The sequence below is a fragment of the Strix aluco genome, chromosome 4, assembly GCF_031877795.1.
Source record: "Strix aluco isolate bStrAlu1 chromosome 4, bStrAlu1.hap1, whole genome shotgun sequence".
Lineage (NCBI taxonomy): Eukaryota > Metazoa > Chordata > Aves > Strigiformes > Strigidae > Strix > Strix aluco.
In genome coordinates, this window is record NC_133934.1 from 14092747 (window position 1) to 14120509 (window position 27763).

A 27763-nucleotide genomic window follows, 5' to 3' on the forward strand; every position below is an offset into this window, starting at 1 on the left:
CATGCTTGAGGTGACAGAAATGATCGTTGTGTAACTAGTATGGACAGATTCCACTTTTCCTACATGCTAAACAGTGTCCTAAACCAAAGAACCCTTTGCCTACAAGCTAGTCAAGATCTACTGTTGTTAATATGCATTTATTTCTTCACTGAAGTGTCTGTGAATAAATACACGTGGGTGTTTGTGAGGCACTTCATGGTTCAGTGCTTCTGTGCGAACAAGACTCTGCTTGTCAGGTCAATGTAACTCTGCTATGACTTCTCCAAGGAGAAATATGCTCGTGTGCCCATGATGTTCATAAGCCCCCACAGCCTGACTGCCGCTGCCATGCTGCTGCTGAGGGACAGCCTGCAGGAAGCCCGTGGATCCTGTGCTATGCCTGGGTCTCTCTACTCTGGACATGCAATACTACCTGGATGTGATTTAAGCAGCATTTTTTTGGAACACAGGTACCTTACTGCACGGTCACCAGGTAAAGTGAAGGATGCCTCATCTGGATGGTTACTGTGATACACCATCAGGGAGATGGCACGTGCCATTGCTCTTGGGGTGTTTAAACAAAGGTAAGTGGTGCTTCTCTTAACACTGGAGGCCTATTTCACAGCAATGCCCCTGCCCCTACATCTAACTAACCTGTCCTTAAAAAAAATAAAACAGTAAGAGTAAATAAAATGTGGATTAGCTGGTGATCCTGAATACCTCTGCAGAATAGGCAACAGTACTTGAGCTGGGAGATGTTCAATTTGTGAACTTGTGGGTGGAGACCTGCTGTTAACTACAAGAAGAAAGCAGTGCAAAGCTTTCACGCTTTTTGAATCGTCAAGCTTCTAAAAATTTGCAGCAGGGCTATAACCTTTTAATACATGATATAGCCCTAATCGTGTGAAACTGGCTCTTCCCTATTGCTATTTGCAGACCCCTTAAAATTAGTCCCTATCATCAGTCTGAGTCCATCAAGTGATGTGGTGGAGAAGGCTGGATCCATGGATTGTTTCCTGAGTGATAGTTTGGACCAGTTTGTCATGTGTTACAGTTTGTCTGCTACCAGAGCAATGCAGTTACATGTTTGAATTTTAGCATTTTTAGCAAAGCCTGTTAATTATGATGCTAAGACTGTACCAAAACTGACAGCTGTCCCAGCCATTAAATGTTTCTCTTGGCAATATACTCATCTTCATCCTTAAGAACTAAAAATGCAGACTGGACCAGGTCAGATGACCATCTACTCTGGGTTTCAGTAGCCAACAACATAAGCTTATGGGAGGCCAGAAGAACAGAGCAAACACGAGTGCTAATATTCCTCTAGGTGTTTCCTTCATTTCCCGTGCTTTGTAATTTCTTGAGGAGCAGCAGCATCTTTGTACTCTGTAATGGTCAGTGAATTTTTCTGCCATGAATTTGACAAGATGCTTTTAAACCCAGGTAAAATCTTGACATTTATGGCTTCCTGGAGCAAGGAGTTACACAGCTTAGCACATGATGACAAAGTGTCAAGCTAGTCTACTTGGCACCACCTAATTCTTGCCATTTAGACCTGGTCAGTATTAAATCTTAGGGATCCGAACAAACTGATATGAGGAGTTTTTCATCACGATTGTGGTGAACTCTGCACAGGCTTTTCAGATATATTTCAGTGATGACAGTGAGGGGTATTCAACTGAAAATAAATTGTGTATGGGAGAGCGAATAATGTTTTACAATGTAGTAAGAATGCAGTTTGGGATGCTGTTCTTTGAGTATCATGTAACTCATCAAGTATTTGCAGCAATATGGATAAAGCAGTTAGGCCTCAGCCCCCCTCCCTGACTGCATATTCTGTAATTTTCTAGCATAATGAGCTGTACATGCAAGGCTATGTTTAAATATATAGTCATATATACTGCTTTAAAGAGCTTTAAGCTTAGCAGCTCACAACTGGAAGTCAACCTGTAACTACATCACTGACTGCAATGCTGTTTCTGAAAGTCTTCAGCTGGCAGAGTCCAGACCCTTGTCCCCTCTCCTGATGCTCTGCAGTGCAGCAGTGGGCACAGCTGTGAGGGTGCCGAGACCAAGCGCCCTCCCAGCGCAGAGCTAGTTCCCAGGCAGCATGGGGCAGGCTGGGCAGCTGCACACTAAGCCCTTCATAGTTTCTGCTGAACACATGGAAGAAGCATTTGTTAGATGGAAGAAACATGACCCAAAAAACTGTGGTACACGATGATCTCTGGATGTTAGAATGGCTCCCAGACTGTTGTAGATGCCATGATGGAGTGAAGGTGCTAATCTGGTGCTTGCCCTGGTACTGGGTTACTGTGTATACAGGATGGATCAAAGGACTTTTACGTGTGATTTAAGGGTGCTTGTTTATGTCAGGAATGAAACTGCCCTTACTGCACAGGAACTGGCACCAGCTTGAATGTTCCAAGTACAAGTGCTTTCACTTGCACACCTCTTCAGTGTGGTCCAGGCTGCCTTTCAGCAGGACTTCTGCACAATGAGGCTTCTCACATTTTTCTGCAGCAGAGGGACCATTGTGGGCTATTTTGATTCTTGCGTGATAGACAATGCACTGAACAACTCTAACACCAAGCCTAGAATTTATTTGAGATACACCCTTGTCATAAAGCTGAGAAGAAGGCTGAGCACAATCATAAACTCTTGTAATAACTGTTACTCTTGATGTTAAAAAAAGGAGAAAAAAAGGCATGATATTTTTTCCCCTAAATTTTTGCAGCAAGTGTTTTTGATCTGTAAAGCATGATCAAAGCTCCTTGTTAGCCCCTCCAGAATAAACTAAAGAGAGGGTACTTTATAGATTTACACTCTAAAGCAAGTGTTTTGAGCTGTGACTGATGCCTAGGTATTCCATTTTCCCCCACCTGACATCCACTATGCTGGAGACTACTCTCAGCTGGCAAAACTGCTTACCGGTTTATCTCTCAGGGACGCTCTAGTCACAATCCCTGGCTTGACAGCAATTTCTACCATCCCTTAAAACACAGGGAAGATACAAAGAGTGGGAGCGGGGGGAAAGCACCAAACATTCTGGTAACACATCAGTAGGAAGGAATATTAGAATCATGGAAAGATTTAGGTTGAAAGAGTATCATCTGGAGTCCAGCCTCCTACTCAAAGCAGGGCTAACTTCAAAGTTAGGTTGATCAGGACGTTGTCCAGCTGAGAGTTGAAAGTTTCCAAGGATGAATGTTCTGCACTCTCTGAATTACCTGTTCCAGTGAGTCACCCATTTCATGGCAAAGAATTTTTTCTATCTGCTGAGTAACTGGAATGTCTGTGCTGAAATTTGTAACTATTGCAATAAGCTGTGCCCATTTGACAGGTGATAAAGTATTTCACAGCATCACGAAAAAAAATCTTGGTCTCTGTACTGTTCATGTTGGCTCAGAAATAAGCAGTCACATGGAACTGAGGGACTAAAGAAACCCAGTCTGTAATGACTATGTCAGGAGATGACAGGGAGACCTTCAGCATTAGAATACTGTTACTATGGTTAAAGTTGAATAACACAACATAAAACATAACATAAAAACATAACAAAATGCCAGGGGAGATTTAGACTGGATATTAGGAAAAATTTCTTCACTGAAAGGGTCATCAAGCACTGGAACAGGCTGCCCAGGAAAGTGGTTAAGTCACCATCCCTGGAGGTATTTAAAAGACATATAGATGTGGTACTTAGGGACGTGGTTTAGTGGTGGACTTGTCAGTGTCAGGTTTACAGTTGGGCTCGATGATCTTAAAGGTCTTTTCCAACTCAAATGATTATACAATTCTACGATTCTATAACATAACATAGAAGTTGGCCAATGCTTAAATGAAGAGCAACTGTTGTGAGCTTAGCTTGGCATTTGCTCCACTTGTTTCTTGGTCTAATGAAACTCTGTCTTGTTCAATAGCTGCATCATTGGCAGGGAGTGATGGCAAGTGCCATGATATGCGTGAAATCTGCACATGACTTGAAAAAGGACAGTGAATCCATGAGTAACTCAAGGAGACTGAGAAGTCAGTAACAGGGGCAAGAGTAGCCTGTGTTTTGCCAGGAAGCTGACGTGTCTGTGGGAGAAGAGAAGAAACTGTTGGTAGAACCTCCCGCCCAGGGATGTCGGGCAGCCGGTGCAGCCGCAGCGCCGGGCAGGGCAGTGCCCGCACCCGCAGCCGGGCAGTGGCAGGGGGGACCTGCCGACAGCCGGCACCCTCCCTGGCTCCTTCCTGCTGCCCGGGAGAGGGCACTGCTGCCCTGCTTTTGGGATAATCTGAACCTTTACACGTTTTCTAATGGAGAGAAAAAGCCATTTCAGCCCTGCCTAGCAAAGGAGTCACAGTGCACCGGGGAGACCCCGCTTGGGTGATTAGAGACCCGGCTTGGGTAATCAGAGACCCCGCTCGGGTCATTAGAGACCCCGCTTGGGTAATTATGCTGCATCCTAACTGTGATTGTGGGAGTCGCTGCTGCGCTGCATGGTTTAAAACAGCATCTGCTCTGATATTAAAAGCGTCCTTCTTGCACTGCAGAATTAAGATGTTCAAACAGAGGTAAATATACTGCATCCGTTTAAATAAAAGCACAACAAGCAGCAACTAAAACGACCAGGTCAGGAAGGCAGACAGACCACAGAGCCCAAGTACGGAAATACCAGAATCAAATGCTTGAAGTGGTACAATTTAGAAAAACAAAAATTTTACAGTGATTGAGGTGAAAATTAACCATTTAACAAATTGTGTGTAACATGCCTAGTAAAGTAATCTGTGTGGCAGCACTTTTGTCTGAGGTAAACTGCATAACTGATGTAGTATTTTCCATCACGTGCCAAAGGACAGCCTTTTCATTGGCAAAGTGTACGTTCATTTTTAAAAGGCAGAAAATTTTCATTTCATGAAAGCTGTAAGATTGCTTAAGTGGGGCAATTTATTACACAATACAGGTGCTCTGTACAGCCAGTAAGAACTAGCTGTTTTGCATAACAAGAAGAATTCCCATAGGAAGCATAATGAGCATAACACTTTGTAAGTTGGAAACAAAAGAGTGTACTTAAGGAAGAAGACTAGAAACTGAAGTATAAAAAATGAAACAGTAAACTGGTTTTGTCCCATTCTTCCTGCAAATAATTTTTTAAAATCTGAGGCAAATGCAGAGAAATACATTTATAAAAATCTTTGTACAAAAGCTACATAGTCTTGAAAGTACTAAAATATAACAAAAGAGACCAAATGTAATCTTTTGACGTACCAATACCATCTGAATTCTGTTTACATATACTTTACATTTCTATCTAGTTTTGTTAGTCCAAAGCAGCAATCACAAAATATTAAGACCTGATCTACCACATTTAGGGCAAAAAAAGCCCTAAAAGCTCAAAAGTACCTCAATACTGTAATGAAACCTTACTGAGATACACCGGCCTGGGCAACCAGCCTAGTATGGATCTGTTCTCCTGCAAGAGCAATTTCCTCAGGTACATTTCCAATTTAAAACTATCTCCCCTCCACATTCCCCAGGTGATCTGGAAGAGACTTCCTTGTTGCCCCTTAACAGAACCAAGTGGGAATGTTTTATTAACAGCTAAAGGAAGTCAGGATTGATTCTTGGTCTGTAGCTAAAGAAGATTTCTCAGTTATTATTGATGTTCTTCGCTGTTCCTCAGTAAAGCAGCTCAGTAAGTATTTATAGCTGCTGAGATTCCCCAGAAGAATGCTTTGGTACTCTGTGTTCAGACAGCTCATATAAATACTTTTACTACCTGCTGCCTCTTTTTTCTAGCATCTTTGAGTTTTTCCTTGGTTCAGTCTCCCCTTCACGTGGACTCTGTAACCTTCCTCTGAAAGAAATAAACAAGAAAAATAAACAAAATTGTAGACAGAGGGTTTAAAATGCTACAATTCTCTCTTAAACTAAATTAATTTTGATAAGAGAAGAAAAGCGCTTGCTATGTAATTATAACTTCTGCACTCACTGGTTTCAGCTGCCTCTGTTGAAGCTGCCAAAACAAAGTTGCATAAAGATAAACGTTCCTTTGTTGGGTCCCTGTTCCCTACACACGTACCCCTTGTTGGCTGTGGGAAAGGAGTGTGTGAAAAGGGTTGATGCCATCAGGGAAAGGAGCCATCTCCTGAAGTCAGTCCCAGGCTGAGGTCACTCAGGGGATAAATACTTTTCCCCAAAGGCTTGTGGCTCCTGAGAACCAACTGTTTGCTTTGCCTGTCAACAGGATTTTCTCTGCTCAATATATCAAGCCCCAGCGACCAGCTGGCTGGTTTTGATCTGCCCGTAGTAATCAGCTGGCATCTTTCAGGTTTGTAGCCATTTCTTCTCCTCTAGTTAGCACCCCAGCATAAGCCAAGTGAAACATCTATCAAGAAAATCATTGTTAGAGCTGCTACCCTCATCAGCCAAAGACTGGCGCTTGCCTTTGTTCCTGAAATAAAGGTGGAAGTTGAAAGCCTAAATACCACAGACCATATTTTGGTTGCTACATGTCAGACTAGTTCCATTGGATTCACTTGTCTCTGCTGATTTATGCTGTCTGTACTCAGGTTTTTAAAAACCTAATTAAAGGAAATTTGGAAACAGGATTTCTCATTTCTCTATCTAAAATCAAAGTTATTTATAAAATACATAGCAGCCCAGAGAAGAAAACTCAGATGATTTTCCTAAATTTAAAAAAGAATATGGGAGGAAAAAAGGTCAAGTACATGTGAAGGAAGAAGTTCAGATAGTGTAGGCATTATATTTTGGGTTTGATTGACATACCTGCTTATGAAGTAGATTTTGTACTGCTTTTTATAAACAGTTTTTCACACACCATTTTTTTAGCCTCTACTGTACCTGCATAAGCCAGAAATCAGTCCAGGGGGCTCTTGAATATTTTCATGAGAATCATCTTTGTCTGCTGATTCTGGTGACTGAAAGGTCTTTCTTTTTGAGTTTGTTTTTTCCCCTGAATTGCCAAATCCACGTGGATTAAAAGAAAAAAGAATCACATATAGGAGGGCTTGTTTGGTTTTGATTAATCTAAAGAAAAAAATACACTCTAACACTTCATACATACATGTTATTATTCCAAGGAAAGCATTCCACTCTACATTAGTCTAGAATATTGGTTTTTTACCACTGTTTAGTTCTCACAGAGCAGATCTTGAACTTTCACACTTGCTGAACACTGAACTAAGTTTCCATGAGGTGCAATAGTTGAAAGCCCTATCATATATTTTCTTAGCAAGTAATTGAAAATGGCTTTTCACTACCAGCAATCAGAAGAAAAGCCAATTCATCATTTTATGTGATTTGAATCAGAACAATCTGATGTTAAGAAGTCACCGTTTTTAGGGCCCTGGGCTAAGCTTCCACATGCGTCCCTGGGGTCATGGTGTCTACCAGGGCAAACAGCTCTGCATGCTTGAGAAACAACTGACTGGGGAGAGAGACTTCAAAATTGTCCAGGTGAGTGAGCTGCTCTCCCCTTTTGAGCACCCATCTCACCTTTCAGCATCTTTTAAATGTTAATGCCAAATGTTTCATTCTGATAATGACAGAAAGATTGCATGGCTCAAAGGATGAGAATTTGCACACTCCACCTCAAATGTGGATCAGGAAACACCACTGCTATTCTGACAATTCGTTCCTAAGTATCTCTTGAATAATGAAGCAGTCTAATTTGTTAAAGCTGCAGTAAATTCATATAAATATTTCAAGTTTCCTGATTCAGTAAGATTTTACTTTTGAGCATGTGTGTGGGAAGCGATTATTCCACTCTATGAGAAGAATAAAAGCTGGGTGATTCAGCTCTGCTGTCCTCCCAGAGACTTAGTGATTGAGGTGAACAGAGTCATTTCTAAATGGTAAAGACATGAAAAATAACTTTGGTCTGAGCAAGGCAAAGCCTTACCTCAGTGGACTCAATGCGATCTATTGGTTAAAGGACTGCTCTGGGAGTGAGGAAGGGTGACACTTATTTGTTGCTGTGCTACTGGTGAGTTGGGTGACCTTGGAAGGTTGCCTTACTTTTCTACATCCCAGCTAGGGAAATGGCACTGACGAAAAACCTCTCCTGAAACTCCGTTGTGTTATACTGCAAAATATGCACTGAGAAGTGGAATGATGTAGGTTTTCTTAAACAATTCAGGATTGTACCAACCTGCTGGCTTGCTCTTTTTTGAAGGCTGCTTCTTCATAGCCATTGGAACTCGTGCCAGCGCAGCCAACTCGCTGACAAAGTCCTGCTCTGCTTCCTGCACACAAGGATAAACCAGAAGTCAGTTACCACAATACAGCTTGATTCTGTGTTACATTATTCAACATGTGGCATGACAAAAAAGGCGTATCTCATTGTGGAAAAACAGGAAACAATATGGCTAGCATCAGGGAAGCATTTCCTACAAGACAGTGGTGAATCTTAGCACTGATTTCAACTAGGACAGCAGAGACCCTTACAACCTGTCCAATGTTTTGCCATGGACTGTTTCAGATCCATGAATCATTTTACCCTGATTTACCTTTAGCTGATTCTCCAACTCAGTTTCTAGGTGATGCAATCCCAGCAGCTTCTGTTTCAGAGACTCCAGACGAATTTGCTGCTGCAGTTCAAACTGAGACAAAACCTTCTTTTGTTGCAGCACCATCCTGGTCAAGAGAAATTTACAGTACTGATGTTGTTCAGTTCAATGGAGGAATACAATCCTGGCAAAATGTATTTACAAGATTTTGTAGAGAGAAAGGCTCACTAACAATATTGGCCCAGCTTCTGCTGGGACAAAAAATTTTGCAGTAGATTTTTAGATAGATTTACTTATTTTCATAACCTGCCTTGGCTCTCCATGGGATACAAGCTCCTCTCAGAGGTAGGAATCGCAGCAGGAGTTTGGGTTGTCCATGCCTGGACTTTGGGAGCTGGAGTTCAGCTCTGATGTTATAGTCTGCTTTCAAAACCATTGTATGTTTCTAAAGCCAGCTTTGCTGCCTGCTTGCCAAAGAGACAAGCTGCTACAAGATCAGGTGTTTGGATAAGGGATTAAGAATTAGGCGTTTCATTCAGAGCTCTTCACTATCAAGCTGAGTCTGAGCCAGAAACATGGTAACTCAAAACTTGGCGACTGGGAGCACTGACAACTATATTCTTTGCTTGTTTTATTTTGCTGGTTAAAGATTAATACAGTAGAACCTGAATGGCTGCAACTTTGCTGAATCTTTATTTCTTCTGTTCTCTTGCCTGATCTACCTTGAAGCAATGCTGTCAATCACCCATCACATTCCTTAGGGAAGGACATAACACAAATTGTTTCCGACATCTAAACATAATGAAGTTGCAACTGTAATGGTCAATGCTTACAGGAGGTGAGCTTTCAAAATCTGCTTTTTGAACTCACACTTATAACCTTGCATCAAGGGCAAAAGGAAATAAAACAATATATGTTGAGTTTAATAGGAGTTAGACAAATTAATGGAAATTTTGTCATCCATTTACCCAGGACTGGGATTTGACTGTAAAAGAAATCATAATGACAATAGGTAAATGAGTTTGATTACTACTGGTTATGAGACCAGTTTAGATACTGAATAGTTACATTCTTCAGTACCATATTTCTGCTTGCATGAAGGCCAATTTGATTGTATTTTAAGACCCTAGAATAGATTATGGGAGAAAAAACTGAGACAACACCTAGAAGTGAATTTATATGTCAGAATAAATTATAAACTTGATAATGAATAACAGATCTTTTACGAAACCCTTTACTACATGAATCCATTTCTATACCAATTCAAACAAGGATGAAAAACAGAAAGTGGGAAATAATTTCTTTCAGTTTAGAATGTCTTAAAAAAAGAATTAAGCTCCTTACAATGTCAAAACTGCACATGCTGTGTTGTTCTGGATAATAAACCAAGAGTAAAGAAATAAAATTATTACAAAAATGTATCATGTGCATGCCAAGTCAAACAGCTTTTTATGACAACTTACTCCTTTGGAATTGCAGTGCTTTTTGTCTGGACTCTAAGTTTTATAAAATCAGTAATGAATTAAATATGATTTTTATTTAATTAACATTTGACGGATTCCACTCTAAATCTAGTGCAAGTAATCTTGATTGTCCAAGGCATTCACTGAAATCTTCTTGCCCTTTTGAGTATTATTTATGCTTTTCTCTTCATTATGGTATATGCTTACTCAACAGCAAACTAAAGAACACTTTTGATGTTCAAAGCAGGAAAGATGGAATGTAATGAATTAGACACCATCGGTTCCCATCCTACGTTTATGTTAAATTTCTTTTAAAATATGGCATATGTTCTGGCACTGTTTTTCATTCTCTCTTTTCAAACTGTCTATGTATAGTTCTTCAGTCTGTAATTAATGAGCATCAAAAAGTTTATTTAATAAGAAAGTAATTCTCTGAGATCAAAGGGCAGACACAATTTGGCAACAGATATTTCTTTTCCATCAAAGACAAATATAAAATGCAAACCCAAGACATTTATTCAGCTAGACATTTATGTAGATCTGCAAACACTCACACAAACATTTAAATAGAGTCAGCAGTGCTGCTGCCTGCTCTTACCTTTGATGGACTGTGGATGATATGTTCAGGAGGCCTTTGGTCTGTTTTTCTTTCAATGCTAGTTCATTCTCTTCCTTCTTCCTAAGCCTGTTCCTTTCACCTCTTTCTGCTGAAATAATGTTTTTGTAAAATCTTCTGCTTAAAAGTACAAACTCTGAGCTGTGGCAACCTTACAATTTATGTTTCGCATCAGCACAAATTAATCCCTTTTCTAGGTAGTCTTTTCAAAGTTACTGCTCCTTAGTATCAAGTATTTCTTACACACGCTTACTCTGCCACTGTGATCTGTTGCACAGACAATAGTTTGTGCATCATTTAGCTGAGATGGTAATGTCACTGAATTCCTATTCTTATCTATTTTTCCCACTAGGCTAACTGATTAACATGGAATTCAAAGCAGAAATTTTATAAAAAGACCTTGATGCCTTAAGCAAGAGCTGTAATACCTAAACGAAAAATGCAATATAAAGAAAACCTCTGCTTGGAGGCCACTTAGTCCTGGGAATGCCTATTCTGGTACTTTTGCATATGCTCACACTCTGCAAGTAACTTGGCATTTATCTGCTGACCAGGCTCCTGACTCTTGTCCCTGAAGTCCTGCCTGGCAGCAAGTCTTGGGGCATGTCTGACAGATACGACTGGTTTCCTTGCACTGCTGCTTTTAAATAAAATGCAGAAATAAGGAGATGGATGGGTTCATAACAGATTAGGGTACATAACATTCATTTGGAGAGCAACCAATGTTTTCTAAACACTCGGAGAGGCTGACAGACACCTCTCCTACTAATGGCACCATCAGGAGCAGTTACTGTCTGTAGTCTAGGCTGGGCTGGACTGGCTGGGTGAGGGGAGCTACTCTCCTGTGGCTGTACCAGACAGACTGCAAATTCATATTCGCTAAGCCAAGGGATGCCCAAAGAAGCAAAATCCTCTAGCCTGACATTAAGTACAGTCACTGGGAGAGAGAAGCCTAGCATTACAGTTCTTACTTCCATTTAACTATCACTGAATGAAGTACATAAGAAATTTCCCATGTGGCCATTCTAACCCCAGGGCTACCACATAGTATGTGGCCCTATTGCCAACACTGTTTCTTCCATCTTCTGTTTTAGAGAGAGAAGTTATGAGAGAATTTGGTGAGTAGGCTCACACTCTCATGAGTGGTAATCATGCTTGGAGATCCCCTAACAGATCAGCCTCTTTTTAAAAGGAAGAAACATGGATGTTCTGCCTCCAGGGTGAGCTTGGATGGAAAGTAGTTGGCTGGCTAGCAGGGCTTAGGGTGTCCTGGCTGTGGCCTGGAGCAGAGCTTCAGGCTGTTAAGAATCACAGAGAGAAATGTAAGTGCTTCCAGGGCCAATACAGAAGCGGAAAGGAGAAAGGAGTGGGGTTCTGCATCACAAATTTGGACTTAGATTAAAGAAGGACTTACAGGTACTAAAGTATCAAAGTCCCTTATTAGATGGTACTGCTCACTCCTAATGCAAAAAACACCAACAAAGCTGAAGTAGTTAACTGTTGATACTGAAAATCTCAGCTGGGCTGCAGCATATGCATGTAGGTTTGCAATATTTTTTTTCATTTGATAGTTGAATTTCATCTGGGTTTCTCTCTGGCCACCCAAATCTAAAACACTCCTGCTTTTATTACCAACGTAAATACTCTCATCCTCCCTCATGCCTGTAGGCTTGCATTGCAGCAGAAGGATTTTATTTTTCTTCAGCTCAAAAGAAAATGTGCTCCACTTACACATGTAATTTTCTTCCATGTAGTTCATGGAACACCAATACACTGAAACAATAATATATCCATACAAACCCTAGAATTAAAAATACTCTCATTGAGCAATCACCAGAAGGCTGACTGTGGTTCTAGTGATTGGTATTCTAGGTCTCACAACCTAACTGGGAGACCAGTTGAGAGCAATATCAAAACACCAATGAAACAGAACATTCAAGTGTGTAATGACATCTATCTCAGCTCAGATCAGAGAAGCATTCTGGAACAGGCTTCAGTTTTAATTCCTGCTTAAAGGAACTCAATCAAAGGGATTTTAGACACTGTAGTTAGCTGAATCAGGGCCAAAGAGGTCTTTAGAGGGACTTTGTGAGAACTTAAGTAACTGATTGCCTTGCTAGCTGCCAATGTCTAAAATACAGATTGTCAAAAATCCCTGCACAGATTTTCCCTTACCCTAGCAGTTCAGCTTCCAATATTAAAGTCTTCAAGGCTCACAACAGGGCAGTGCAGAACAGATTGGTTCTGTCCTAGAACCAGTAAGTGTATCGAGCCACTACTGGGGCTCACAAAGTGGCTCACAAATCCTTCCTACCAACTCATCTCTGGATCTCAGTCTTGAGCAGATATGCCTGTTCCTCTTCAAAAACTCTCTTCTGTGGTTAAAGATTCTCTTCTATTTAAAATTGCTAACTCTATTTTTAGAAAAAAATCTATTCCATGTGTCTCAAATACTTAGTCTCTGATGCTATTGACATTTTGCTAACTTGCTAACTTCATTTAATGCCAATAGCCTTCATCCAGGGTAGGGGAAAGTGTTTACAAAATAAATCAGTAACCACAGCTTTCTTTTGTTCTCCTGTCCCGAAGGAACTGAGCAATTAAAAATAATTCCAGGAGAAACTGCTTGTATTTATGTGAGATCCATCAGTTCATAAACCTCTTCAGCAGTTTCACAACCTGTGAGAGGGTCATGGTTGACTGCTAAGAAACAATGCAGTAGCTCACAGAGTGTTCCAGGATGGGCACACTTGGCTTTTTGGTCTCCTCTAATGCATTTCCTCAACTTCAGAGACAACAACATTTCACTGAGCCAAAAACCAGGAATGAATATAAGAACCTACTCCCCAAAGCTCAGGGCGGTCACATCAAAGGAAGAAGACTGTCTACCAATGATGTTTTATGTTTTCTAACATGGGAGCAGGGATTTCAAACCCAGATCTCCTCCTATCTATGGAAAAGATTCAGCTTGTAGGCACTCATCATATGACCTCTCCCCCTATGAATATTTGATTCATTGATTCATTTTTTTGCATATATTAATATGCAAAGTTGAATAGTGTTTATGGTAGATGTTGACTGTACAACCTAATACTTGTACAACTCCTTGCTTTCTAAATTCTTCTGCCTTGTGTTGAGGTTTAGAGCACCAGAAAATCAACTGCTGGTGGTTGTGACTATGGTGTATCTCTGATCTTAGCTTAGTGAATCAGAGGTCGTGGTTAAACTACAATCTCCAACACTGGGTCATTGTTCTGTGTGTGTCTGTACCAAACTTTTGAGTAACAGGATCGTGCAGCTATGACTGTAATTCAAGTAATCATTATAATAAGACTTCTACCACTTGTCCTTCAAAGACGGAAATGGACCTACACATTCATTTTGCTTTGTTGCTTATTTAAATAACAGATTTCTGTTATCTTTAAAAGTAATTTTTACAGTGATAAGAAAATTAATTTATCTGTTAAAAACCAAGAATTATCTTATAGTTATCAATACCATACGTACCTTGTAAGGATTTCAATTGTTGAAGCTTTTTCCCTTCATAGCCTTCTGTGATTTTTCCTAATTGATGATAGTAATTTTGCACCAGTCTGTTGATATTATTGCTGGTTCCATACACGCTTTCTACAGCAGCTTCCACCAGTCTCTCCTATATTACACAGTTCAAGTCACAATTGATTTCTAAGTCAAAATCTGAAGTGTTTTGATCTGTCTAAATGTGAAGACCCAACCTAATTTTGTATGCACACAGAAAATTGTGAATTTTGTGCTTTAAAAATGTGGCAGACTGAGATGCTGGTACTTCTATTCATCCATGGAACATTTCAACATGAAAAATTACAGTAAAATCTTTCTAATGTGCCTCACCTCCATCTGGGAAGGGGCCATTCCCCTATCTGTTCAATCTCTATAGCCCATTTTACCTGTCAACCTGACTGCTAGTAAAGTAAATCAATATATGTGTAGCTCTATCACAAGTTTCCATTATACAGAAAATCCAATTATTTACTTTGGAACAATTTTATTAACCTATAAAGCAAGTTTTATTTTTTAAAAATTATTTATCCATAAATTAATATTAAGTTGTTAATACAGAAGTATTATCAATTAACCATAAAACCTTCATCAAAAGATAACCATCTCCACTTCTTCCTCATTTTTGTTATTCTCTGTCAAGAACTCTCCATTTTTTTTATGTTCCAGGGTTTGGCTTAATAAAACCCATTCTGGCTGCTATAGCAAGTCACTGTACTTTGAAAAGTATTAACTTGCAGTTTTAACACAGGTTGTAATGAGCTCCTGCTGACACTTCTAGACATAGGGTAATGCATAAATGAAATTCCATTTTAGCAAAGTAGCACTCATTTTGTTTGGAAAACCATTACTGAACATTTCCATACCTTGAAATCCTGTCCATCATCTGAACTCTTTTTTCCAGCTTCCCGTCGGGCATGCTGAAGCAGTGTTTGCCCAATCACCTGCTCCATGTGCTGCTGAAGAAACTGGAGAGCTTCTTGCATTTCTGTGACTAGCTGGTGGTGAAATTCTAAATGCGTTTGCTGCGTTTCTTCCTCAAGCTTCTCCTCCTCTTCCAAAATGTGGGACTCCTGGTAATCAGACAAAAAGACAGCACTGCCATTTAAATATGTTGACAAACTTAGTCAGCTTCATTTTATAAGAAAGTCCTACACCCACTCAGAATGTTATTGTTTTAATACTTAAAATAATCTAATTTGCAGTGGAACTTTATGTACATCTTTTAACATATTTGTCTTTGCAACAAAACTACTGCCTCTGTCATGATACACAGATACATATTGTACATGATACATATTGTACATGACACATGTACATGTGCAGTACAATATAATACATGTACAATAACAGCTGCATCCTGCCCCATTAGTAATTTCCAAGTGATGTATTCCCATTTCTGTATTCTGTACTGTTGAATTTGGTCCTGAGTCCAGTCAGGGATAATTGTGGATACCTTGATAAAATGCACAGGAACAAGGCAAGTATACAGTTATGCACCTGAAATACTTGTACAGTTTGTGGGGTCTACCTGAGAAAAAGTTGGTGTATTGGTACTTATGGACCCTGAGAGAGGTCATGAACATGTTTAATAGCATTTAGCAACCATCTGCACTCTTGGCATCTACAGCATCCTGTGGTGGTGAGTTCTACAGCTTATCCACACATTTCTTAATTTTGAACCTGCCATCTAACAGCTTTGCTGGGTGCTCTTTTCTTCTTTTATTAGAAACAGGAAATTAGAAACAAGTGAAAAATTGTTCCCTATTCATGTATTTTATGCCAGTTTTAAAACCTATCATAATCCAGAAGACACCTCTTTTTTAGGCTGAAGAGTTCTAGTCTCCTGAGGTCTTTGGACTATCCTTGCCATCATTTTCTACGCTTCTTTTTAAATCCACTTTCCCTCTAAGCTCTCTTTAGCACACAATAGTATACACTCACCAGCATGACCTGTTCTGTCTTCCTTACATGTATTAGTCTTCCATAGATGGCCTTCTATTGAGTTGCTGATGTCCCTTTTACATTAATATTCTCATTTAAGACTAAATAACATTAAATTATTCTGGGGGATTCAACAGTACCTATTTGATGCCCTCTTGAAAATAAAAAATGGAAGTAGAAGAAGAACCTGCTCTGCCCACATTCATCTGTGGAAAATAATGATGTCCCTATTAACACTGGGTTATTCTGACATGTCTTTATTTATAGCTCAGACATATGTTTTTAATGGTTTTTCTTAGACAGTTGGAATGTCATTAAATAGTTTCTCTTTTTTTTTTTAAGAGACCCAACATCATGTTATGATGTCCAAGCTACAATTCTTTAGTGTTGTTTTACATTTTATATGAAATCAACAGAAAGACATGACACTGCCTACCAGTCTAAAATTAGCACAAACTAACATTAAGTTTAGTTCAAACAACAGTATATCTAAAACTCTGGTTGAGTGTCTGTAAATTAACTTCTTTGTTAACTCCTTATACACTGGTTCTAGTTTTGGAGGTTATTCATAATATTTTTTTCTCTTTGACTTTTCACAATTCCACACCTGGCTCTAGCTGCAAGGATCTTATATGTGTATTTTTAGACACTTCCTTGTGAGATGGGTGTTAGCTGGCCTTGGAAAGAGGCTGTAATGGAGAGAGGCCAAAGGAACAGTAATACCTGGGTACATTTCATTTTTTGCTAGGGAACACAGTAATTGCATCAATTAACGTCCCTGTGGGAGCTAAGTGAGAGCAAGTAGTGGAAAGCACATTAACAAGAGGAATTCAGTTATATGCATTTGTGTTTTATTATTTTATATTCTATTTCTTCTGTAGCTTAATGAGATTTTGAGATTTTCACACTTATCAGGAACTACTTCAACAGAGGAATCAAATATGGAAATGGCAGCAGACAGAATTTCCTTATTCCTCTTCCAAGCGGAAAATTAGGGCTTGTATTCATAGAATATATATTGCATTCATAGAATAGGTTTGGGTTAGAAGGGACCTTAAATATCATCTAGTTCCAACCCCTCTGCCATGGGCAGGGACACCTTCCACTAGACCAGGTTGCTCAAAGCCCTGTCCAACCTGGCCTTGAACACTGCCAGGGAGGGAGCAGCCACAGCTTCTCCGGGCAACCTGTGCCACTGACTCACCATGCTCACAGTAAAGAATTTCTTCCTTACATCTAATCTAAATCTATGCTCTTTCAGTTTAAAACCATTACCCCTCATCCCATCACTACACTTCTTGATCAAGAGTCCCTCCCCATCTTTCCTGTAGGTCCCCTTTAAGTACTGGAAAGCCACTATAAGGTCTCCCTGGAGCCTTCTCTTCTTCAGGCTGAACAATCCCAACTGTCTTAGCCTGTCTTCATAGGAGAGGTGCTCCAGCCAAGATCATCTTTGTGGCCCTCCTCTGGACCCACTCAAGCAGGTCCATGCCTTTCTTAGGCTGGGGGCCCCAGAGCTGGACACAGTACTCCAGGTGGTATCTCACAAGAGCAGAGTAGAGGGGGAGAATCCCCTCCCTTGACCTGCTGGCCACGCTTGTCTTGATGCAGCCCAGGATACAGTTGGCTTTCTGGGCTGTGAGTGCACATTGCTGGCTCATAGTCAGTTTTCCATCCACCAATAACCCCAAGTCCTTCTCCACAGGACTGCTCTCAACCCACTCATCGCCCAGTCTGTATTTGTGCGTGGGATTGCCTTGGCCCATGTGCAGAACCTTGCACTTGGCCTTGTTGAACTTCATGAGGTTTGTCCAGGCCCACGTCTCAAGCCTGTCCAGGTCCCTCTGGATGGCACATCCCTTTCCTCCAGCATGTTGACCGCAGCACACAACTTGGTGTCATCAGCAAACTCACTGAGGGTGCACTCAATCCCACTGCCCGTGTTGCAAACAAAGATGTTAAACAGCACCACTCCCAGTACCGAATCCTGAGGAACGCCACTCGTCACTGCTCTCCACTTGGGACATTGAGCCATTCACTGGAACTCTTTGAGTGCGACCATCCAGCCAGTTCCTTATCCATCGAGTGTTCCATCCGTCAAATCCATGTCTCTTCAATTTAGAGACAAGGATGTTGTGCAGGACAGTGTCAAATACTTTGCAGAAATCCAGGTAGATGTCATCAGCTGCTCTGCGCTTATCCACCAACACTGTAACCCCGTCATAGAAGGCCACCAAATTCATCAGGCATCATGTTGGCTGTCACAAATCACCTCCTCATTTTCCATGTGCCCCAGCATATTTCCAGGGGGATCCACTCCATGATCCTGCCAGACACAGAGGTGAGACTGACTGGCCTATAGTTCCCTGGTTCTTCCTTTTTTCCCTTTTTAAAATTGGGGGTTATTCCCTTTTCAGCTCAGCGGGAACTTCATCGGACTGCCACGACTTCTTAAATATGATTGATAGTGGCTTAGCCACTTCATCTGCCAGTTCCCTTAGGACCCATGGATGTATCTCATCAGGTCCCGTGGACTTGTGCACCTTCAGGTTCCTCAGATGATCTTGAACCTGATCTCCTACACTGCGAGGTTCTTCATTTTCCCAATCCCTCTCTTTGCCTTCTGTCTTGGGTGGTGTGGCTGGAGCTCTTGCCGGTAAAGAGTGAGGCAAAAAAGTTGTTGAGTACCTCAGCCTTCTCCATATCCTGGGTAACCAATCTCCCATTCTCTTCCAGAGAGGGCCCACATTTTCCCTAGTCTTCATTTTATCACCAGTGTACCTACAGAAGTTCTTCTTGTTGCCCTTGACATCCCTGGCCAGATTTAATTCTATCAGGGTTTTGGCCTTCCTAACCTGATCCCTGCCTGTTCAGACAGTTTCTCTGTATTCCTCCCAGGCTATCTGCCCTTGCTTCCACCCTCTGTAGGCTTCCTTGTTGTGTCTGAGCTTATCCAGGAGCTCCTTGTTCATCCGTGCAGGCCTCCTGGTGTTCTTATCTGACTTCCTCTTTGTTGGGATGCATCTCTCCTGAGTTGGAGGAGGTGATCCTTAAACATGAACCAGCTTTCTTGGGCCCCTCTTCCCTCCAGGGCTTTATCCCATGGTACTCTGCTAAGCAGATCCCTGAAGAGGCCAAAGTCTGCTCTCCTGAGCAGGGTAGCGAGCTTGCTGTGTGCCCTCATCACTGTCCTAAGGATCTTGAACTCCACCATTTCCTGGTCACTGCAGCCAAGGCTGCTCTTGAGCTTCACATTCCCCACCAGCCTCCCCCTTGTTGGTGAGAACAAGGTCCAGCACAGCACCTCTTGTTGGCTCCTCTATCACTTGGAGAAGGAAGTTATCATCAATGCATTCCAGGAAACTCCTGGATTGCTTACGCCCTGCTGTGTGGTCTCTCCAACAGATAATGGGGGTGGTTGAAGTCCTCCAGGAGGACCAGGGCTTGTGAAAGTGAGGCTGCTCCTACCTGTCTATAGATGGCCTCCTCCACTTGGTCTTCCTGGTTGGGTGGCCTGTAGCAGACCCCCACTATAATGTGTCCTGTCCCTGCCTTCCCTTTAATCCTGACCCACAAGCTCTTGGTCAGCTCCTCATCCATCCCCAGACAGAGCTCCGTGCACTCCAGCTGCTCACTGACATAGAGGGTGACCACCCCCCTCCTCGTCTCCCCTGCCTGTCCTTCCTGAAGAGCCTGTATCCTTCCATTCCAACACTCCAGTCACAGGAGCCATCCCACCACGTCTCTCTCTCCGTGACGCCAATAAGATCGTAGCCCTGCAGTCATGCGCACGTCTCTAACTCCTCTTCTTCATTCCCCATGCTACGTCTATTTGCATAGAGGCATTTCAGTTGGGTCCCTGATGAAGCTGACTTACTGGCTGGAATTCCTTTGTGCTGCTCTTCAGGTGCTCTCCTGCTGACCTGTGACCCCTCTCCAGGCTCTGGGCATCTATTGCTGGCACTGGCATCAAGCTGGTAGGAGTGGGATGGATTGAGGTTCCCCAGCAACTTTAGTTTAAAGCCCTCTTCACCAGCTTGGCAAGCCTGTGACCAAAGATGCTCTTCCCCTTCTCTGACAGATGGACCCCATCAGCCCCCAGCAGACAAGGTTTCTCAAAGTGAGAATTATATGTTATTTGCATTACTATGCAAATCAGAATTAGAAGGATGCAAAATATTATCTCTCAACTAATTACACAGCGACAACACAGAGCACAGATCTGCAAAGTTTTGGATGGGTTCAACCCATATATGCAGCAGCAGTGGGTTGGGCAGGGGCTATCACTGACACCTGCTAGGATGGTCCTCTGAGGTTGAAATCTGAAATTCAGTGTTGTTCTAGGCAAATATCCAATGCAGATAAATAAATAACCAACAACACTTAATGGATTAACCCTAAAAAACAAAGTCAGAAACAGATTTGAAAACGACCAGTGGGAATATCAAGTTTAAAAATCCCTTAAACTTTCTCCCATCTCCTTGACCTATAGGAGCCAGATTATTTGGAAGGATGTCAGGGAAATGGATGCTGAGCGTATCATGGACAGGGGAGAAAGAAAAAAGAATGAAAAATGATTACAGTATAGAAGAACTTTCTAGGTCTGGTGGAAGAAAGAATTTCTTCTTATGCTCAAGTAAGAACTTTTCAAATGCATATTGCGATCCCTAGCAGCATTAGTAGGAGTTTATCTTACCCTGAAGCACTAAGTTCTGTAGTATTTCTTTATACATGTTGTCATGCCTTCCTTCATTGTTTTTTTCATATAAAATAAACAGCTAAATAAGCTTGCTATGATAACACAGATCACAGATAGCTAGCCAGTAGATAAAGTATTAGGGAATTTTAAATGTCTGCCAAAACTAAAACAGGCACACTCAGGAACCTCCTATGACAGCAGAGGGTGCATTTTTGACAGAGAATATTTTCCTTTCTATTTGGAACTGGAACATTTTTATTTTTTGAGATCTCCTATGGCTACTTTTAATGCCAGACATCATAGCATATGAGACCTCTGCAGAAAACCACCCCAACATTGTACCTACCACTGCGTTCTGTAACTGCCACTGGTCCTCATCTTGGCAGAGGGAGGATCCCTTCTGCAGGGTATGTTGCTCTCTCAGTTCCTGAAGCAAGCTCTTCTTTCTGGACAGTCTCATGCGGGCCAGGGCTGCCATTCCAACTCTTCGGAGGGTTAACCTTCTGAGTACTGAACACACCAGAAGTCGGTGTTTTTGCAATATATAGTTAACAGACCTGTACAAAAGGACCATTAAAAATCAATCAGCTAACCTGCTTGCTGACTTGGCACAGCTGTGTTCAGCAAAGTCATTGCTCAAAGATGAGAAGAGTTACTACTATTCACTCTGTGTTATGTCTTCTCGTACAAAGCATGTCTTTGAAAGCTGCTCAGTTGTAAACAATAGGTATTGCTGTGATAGACTTCTAGTTTGCCACACTGAAGTTAAAATAAAAGTAGGAAGAAAACAGATAAATAATCACTTGTAATTACATAATAAAAGGGGTTTTTTAATAGGAGACTTGAAATAAGATGAAAAGAGAATGTAATCAGAACTACAGGAAAGTTATTTCAAGAAAATTCAGGACAGCATATCTTGGATTAACAAGGAGGCACACTCTGAAGAGATATTGAAGAGGCTAGTGTTAGCTGGCAGGGCAGACATGGCTGAAGCAAGTTTGTGGTAAATTTTAAACAGGAGAGCAAATTTTGAAGTTGATTCTGGACCAGGTGAGTGAAATTTGTGTGCACATTTGGGATGACATTGTTTGTGCCTGTATCTAATCTGTGTGTGTGTGTAAAGCATTGTGAGTTCTCTAGATACTGAATGCTGGGAAACACTGAAGTCAGAGAATGTGACAATGTAAGGTGGAACTGAAAAGTAGAGCCAAAATAAAGGAGTGCAATGGCAGTAATACCAATACTCTAAATAGACAAGTCTTCAAATGCTTTGATCTTCAGTAATGTGAAGACCATGGTAAATGAAGTCATTTGATATCTTAATCAAAACAAGGCAGATAACACAGAAACATGTTTTTTTTGAGAAGTATCTCTATCAAAGAGATGTTTAGCTGTACAAAGATAAGATAAAACTAAAAGTTTCCTTGGTGAATACAGACAGAGAACGCAAGAGAAGAGTCATTATCATGCAAAGCGATGGTCAGTGGTATTGTAATAGCAGAAAGCAAAGGTAGAGCTGAATGGTGCTGGACTGAACATTTTACTTTGAAGAATATACAACTCCAATGTGACATAGAGAGTGCAAAGAGAGGCTTGTTCAAGATTAGAAATCACTCACAAATGTAGGAGTAGATACAAAGAAAGCACGTCACTTGACAAATCACAGAAGACTATTTTTACTACTTACAATGAGTCATGGTATCTGTTTTTTTTAATTTGTTTTTGATACTCAGACAAAAAACTAGAGTAACTGCCTCTCTGTCTGAAGATGCTCATAATCCCTTAACGCTACTTTTCACAATGTAATGGACACAAGTTTTTATCTGTGCATGCAGCAGTGTAGTTTTATCCCACTGCTTACTGATAAAACCAGGCTTACTCATCACTGAGGCATCCTAGTCTGCTTATGACACCTTGAATTATCTTCTCTTGTTTCTCAGACAGGTGCTTTTGCATCACAGCAGACAGAGCATATTCCTTTATCCATAGCTAAAAGCAGAGGAAAAAAATTACAATCGTAAGATACTCTGATTTTAGTCATTCTAGTCACATTAAGAAACAGGGGTTTATTTGATGTTCTTTTGCTAAAAACCATCATTCCTCTCTTTCAAGAAACAAACTCATGCTGAATTAAAATTATTCTACTTAGGAATATTTTTTTCTCAATGATCAAAGTCTTAAACAAAGCTCACTGAAAAGAAAGGGAGCCTTTGCACTGGTTTGGATCAGCCCTGAGCTATGTCTCCTACAGATTTTCTGGTTTCAGCAACAGGGGAACAAGAGAAAAAGAACAATATGACACAAAATACTGCATTGACTTATCAGCAGTTTGCAGTGGACTTTTTGTTTCATTTTTTTTCACTAGTAGAGAATATAGTTTTAATTTTCACTGAACAAAATAAAGATATCATCTTCCATCACACTTTTGTGTATAGTACATAGTGTTAATAGTTAGAAGAGCTTGTGTGATTAAGTTTATGGACTGCAAGTTTACAGCTCCTTCAGGGTGATATTTAGATCAAAGAATTTAATCTTTAATGTTCTGATGGATTTGCCACTAGATTGTAAACTTCTGGAGACTTAAGATTTTGTTTAGTGTATTGCCAGAATTTAAGGAATAATAAATAAGCCATAAGATGAAATTGTTGTAAGGCTCAAACTTTATTACTGTGAGATGAAGAATATACTTTAGGTTACACTGGCAGCTGGATAAATGTAGGTTGCCCACAGACATATGCAGAGCCCTAAATTAAATATAATACTCAGGTTCTCTGACAGTTTCTCTTCATGTTCTAGCCTCACTCAGAACATGAGGGACTATATTTTCTATTATTGCAGACAGAAAGGTTTCACTAGAACAATACATCTAGCAAAGAATTAGATATGTAATTGCACAATTGTTAGTGTTAGGAATTAGGAATGGTACTGGGCCTTCCTACTGGATTTGATAGTCTTTTCCTTGGGAAGAAGCAGTGATCTTGGCAGAAGAGAGGGTTTATCTGTGAGCATACAATGAATCCCCCCAGGAAGTTCAGAACATCAGAAACCACATCATTTTTGGCACCTTCTCTGTAGTATACACAGCAACACATCTAACTGACCCCTCTCCATGCAGAAACCTTACCAAAACACACACTTCTGAGCAGCATGCCTGAGAAGGATGGGCAGGCAGTCAACAACAGGTAACAGAAAGAGTGCAGCTGAGTATGAGACACACAGCCTGAAAGTCTGTACAGCACTGGGGAGCCAAGCAGGCTGCTCTTGGAAAGAGCTGCAAGACATACCTGTGTAGCCAGATCTCAACTGATTTGAGTCTAGGTGATTCTTAAAATCACAGAGCACAGCTGAGCACAGTGCCTTCTCTGATTGCATGCTGCAAGTGTCAAATTAAGGCCTATCAGGTCTCCAGGTATCATGATGACAGATGGCAAACACTTGCTTGAAGTAATAACTGTATCAGTATTTCCCTTTAGCAGCTCTGTGGATATGGCTTCCTAGTGTTTCACATCTCCCTGCATACACCTCGTAGATCCATCGCATTGTGTATTTTAATGTCTCTTTCACCAGTTAAAAGAAGGGCTGAAAATGACCTTTTACTTTCTAGAAGTAATTTAATTTTCAATGAGAGACTGGCTGTGGCTCAGATGTAGCTTCCCATCATTTTTGGAGACCTGGTTATTCACTGTGAAATTGCTCTTGAAGGGCCTGTCTGCACACTTACTGTCAAACAGCATGAGGGTGTAGATCACCAAGACACAGAAGACAGGAGATATTTTCTGAATTATAATTGTAATGGTAAATGATATAATATTGCAGCTAAGAAACCAAAATTTAGCATCTCTGCTGCTATCAGTATATCCTATCCAAAAAGGCACTCAGAATGATAACAAAGACAGGAATTGTGGTCATTGTTTACTTCTGTTTATGAAGAAATAGCCTAGCTCTGTAGTGGTGAACAGTTTCTTTTAAAGGAAAAGAATGAGTCACTTTTCCCATTGCGAGTGCATTTCAGGTAAACTGTATGCAAGATCTATAAAAGGTCTCTTCACCTCCCTGAGACCAATGGAAAGCTGAGAATACAGCAGAAAAGCCCACTGGTGCACAGTTATTAAACTGAACAATAGAAGTACATCAGCCATATAAGTAGTAAAAGAACACAGAGGAAAGGAGGGGGATTATTATGCATTTAAAATGGGATGATAAATAAGGAAGATTGAGATTTGGACCTAATACTAAACCAATGTTTTGTCTCAAAAATGCCATTATGAAGATGATAAGAAAGGATCAGCTGGGAATAAACAGAATATTGTATATTTTATTGGAAGCAACACTTCAGCAGCTCACTGGGATGGGCTGAAATACTAGAACTCACACACTCGGGCACAAATGCAACAGCAAAGATCCTCTGGGAATCTTAATTTGAGGCTGCTGGTGTATGCTGAAAACCAGCAAAACAGAGACAATTATTTCATCAAGCCAGGTGGAAATGTCAGGCCCTGTGCTTCACTGATCTTCCAATGCTGGGTCAAGTCGCCAGGTGCCTCTCCAAGATTTCCTTTTCTTGGGAATGGCCTTACTTTGCTTGGAGACAGGTTGTATGGAGTGGACAAAATCATGCTGCTGCACAGACTCAGTGGCAGGAACAGAGCTCAGGCTCTTTGATTCCTGCATTTAACCAGGAAAACCACTGACAAAAGCATGGTAAATGGAGGAGTAAAGCTCTGAGGAATGTCTGACTTCTTGAAGAGTCATTCCAATAGCTATGAGAACATTAGTATAAAACAAAGAAAAAGCGATAAAATCTACACCATGTCAAAACTGGTAAGGAGATGCTGGTTCAGTTTTATGGGTGTCAAGTAATGATGTGGGAATGGATGGAAATCTCCTCACCCCATTTTTACTCTGTAAGCTTCTCAGTGTTTTGCTTCCTGGCAACAAGTCCATTACAAGACCTTCTGGTGCACTGCTAACGTTAAGTTTTACTCTCTGGCAATAAAGGTGAGGAATATGCCTTTTAGAGGTAATGAAATCCATAAAATATTTTGAGTTAGACCTCAGATACAACAGCAAATTAGACCGAAGTAAGGTCACTTTTTTTTTTTTTTTCTGCAGTGCTCAGTTTGACATCTTTAGCACAGATTATTCAAGAAATCGAAGGAAAGCAACTTCTCCCTAACAGCCTGTAGATGGGGTGCGATGCACACCAAACGCCAAGCAAGTACCTCAGCCTGGTGCAGCAGTCTGCTCCCAGTAACCGCTGCCCAGGCAGGAGAGCTCATCTGCAGAAATCATGAGGTAGGGGCTATGTAGGAAAATGCTCTAAATTTATTTTCATTACTAATTTATTCCCATTTGCCTCACTCATATCCTCAAGCATATAAGACGAAGTTAAATATGAAACTGATTTTTTTTCTTTTCAATTGTAAAAGAGGTTCTGTTCCCCCAAAGGACTTCATATTCCAGATATGTGTGAATGCTAGGAAAAATAACCTTAAAAAAAAAATACAGTTCAAGTAAACGGGAAAAATGTCCTTTTTGAGCCACCCTGAAAAGCACACATAAATACCCTGGTGAAAAGCTTTCTGGTGTTAGACTTCCCAAGTCTGTAAAGCTGTAAAGACTATGTAACTCTTAGTATAGTACATTTAACAAGAGGCAAATAGAAGACATATCTCCTGCTGGAATATGCCTGATATATTAAAAGGCCTGTCAATATTCAGCACTGTAACATCTATGGGATGACATGATAATAATGACATGATCATAACATCTAAATGACATGATTCCCTGTTACATGTGCCTGATCTTCCTTCTTCTTAAGGTAGGAACCAAGTGCTCCTTTTTGTAGGATGCAAGTGTCAGCTTATTGCTTAAATGTACATGCTGCTGTGTTTATACTAGTAAAGGGCCAAGAAATGCACTTTGCATTTGAACATAGTATAATGAGTTGTGTGATGCTTTTCAGACTCATTTATACAGGAAAAACTGCCAGCCTACCTTTGGTGGAACAGCTATCTCCCTGCATGCTCTCTTTAGAGATAGAGTGTGCTTTTTTTCAGTTTAGTCCAAACCACTTCCAAAAAGCCACATGCATTAAGTTAAAAAAGCTACTTAAGACCCTGCAAAGAATATCAGCTTGAGGAATCACACATTTTCCCACGAGGTGAAACCCTTGTCTCTTCTAGGAATTTATCCCGCAGAATCACTCGTCCTTAGGACAGCTCTGTCTGCTGCTCAGGAAATTTTTATATGGCCCAACTGCAGTGCTGGTGACCCAGAGACCAATGTGACACCTCTGTCATTGCTAAGTGAATTCCTCTATAGCTCAGTAATTATTGTTAATATGTCAGCAAACCCTTTACTCTTTTTTTTTTTTTTTTCAGCTAGGCAGTCATCTGCTTTGTATTATGAATGCTACAGTACACTGAAAGTGATGGAAAGTCAATTTTAATAACCTATGCTTGGGCACGACTGGAACATCTGAATTCACATACAATGAATCCATCATACAGTGCTGCCCAAAGAGCTATTATCCAGCAATTGACTGCTGGAGATGAACTAATCCCTTGAGAAAAAAATCCCAGGGTGTGGTTTCTCCACTCAATACTGTACCCAATGATAGTAACAGAGGAATCTTAACTAATCTTAAATTGCACACCAGAACCTCCTCCTTCTCTGACTGTGGTTTTTAATGACAGCAGATACCACCATGGTGCTTTGGGCTCCATGCACTATGAGACATGCTTGTAGTTCACCTACTAGACCAGGCTGCTCAGGTCATTCACACAGGACAGGCAATATGTGAACCCTCAGTGAATGTGAAAATGAACAAACAGCAAGCACCCTAGAGGTTTATGCTTGACAAGTCAGGTAGTGAATCTAATCCTTGATAAAAGGGCAAAATTTAAAAAGTTGAGGTCAGACATTGGTTCATTAATCACTGAAGGTATAGGTATGCCAAATTTAAACACTAAATGCCAACCAGCAGTCCTAGACAACACAAATGCCCAC

General features: G+C 40.8%; 1 protein-coding gene across 2 annotated transcripts in view; it reads right to left on the reverse strand.

Moving 5' to 3' along the window:
- Positions 1-4866: 4866 nt before the first annotated feature.
- EVC (EvC ciliary complex subunit 1) overlaps positions 4867-27763 on the reverse strand; it is a 60609-nt gene continuing 37712 nt past the window's right edge. The window contains exons 13-21 of one of the 2 annotated variants that reach the window (XM_074822107.1): positions 22632-22741; positions 21099-21309; positions 14976-15182; positions 14080-14224; positions 10555-10660; positions 8494-8620; positions 8136-8229; positions 6827-6938; positions 4867-5819 (exon numbers count right to left, since the gene is read on the reverse strand). In XM_074822107.1, the coding sequence (XP_074678208.1) occupies positions 5738-5819; positions 6827-6938; positions 8136-8229; positions 8494-8620; positions 10555-10660; positions 14080-14224; positions 14976-15182; positions 21099-21309; positions 22632-22741 (1194 nt within the window). In that variant the 3' untranslated portion in view covers positions 4867-5737. Of the gene's footprint in view, positions 5820-6826; positions 6939-8135; positions 8230-8493; positions 8621-10554; positions 10664-14079; positions 14225-14975; positions 15183-21098; positions 21310-22631; positions 22742-27763 lie in introns of both variants that reach the window. The other variant, XM_074822106.1, reaches the window with a different exon arrangement.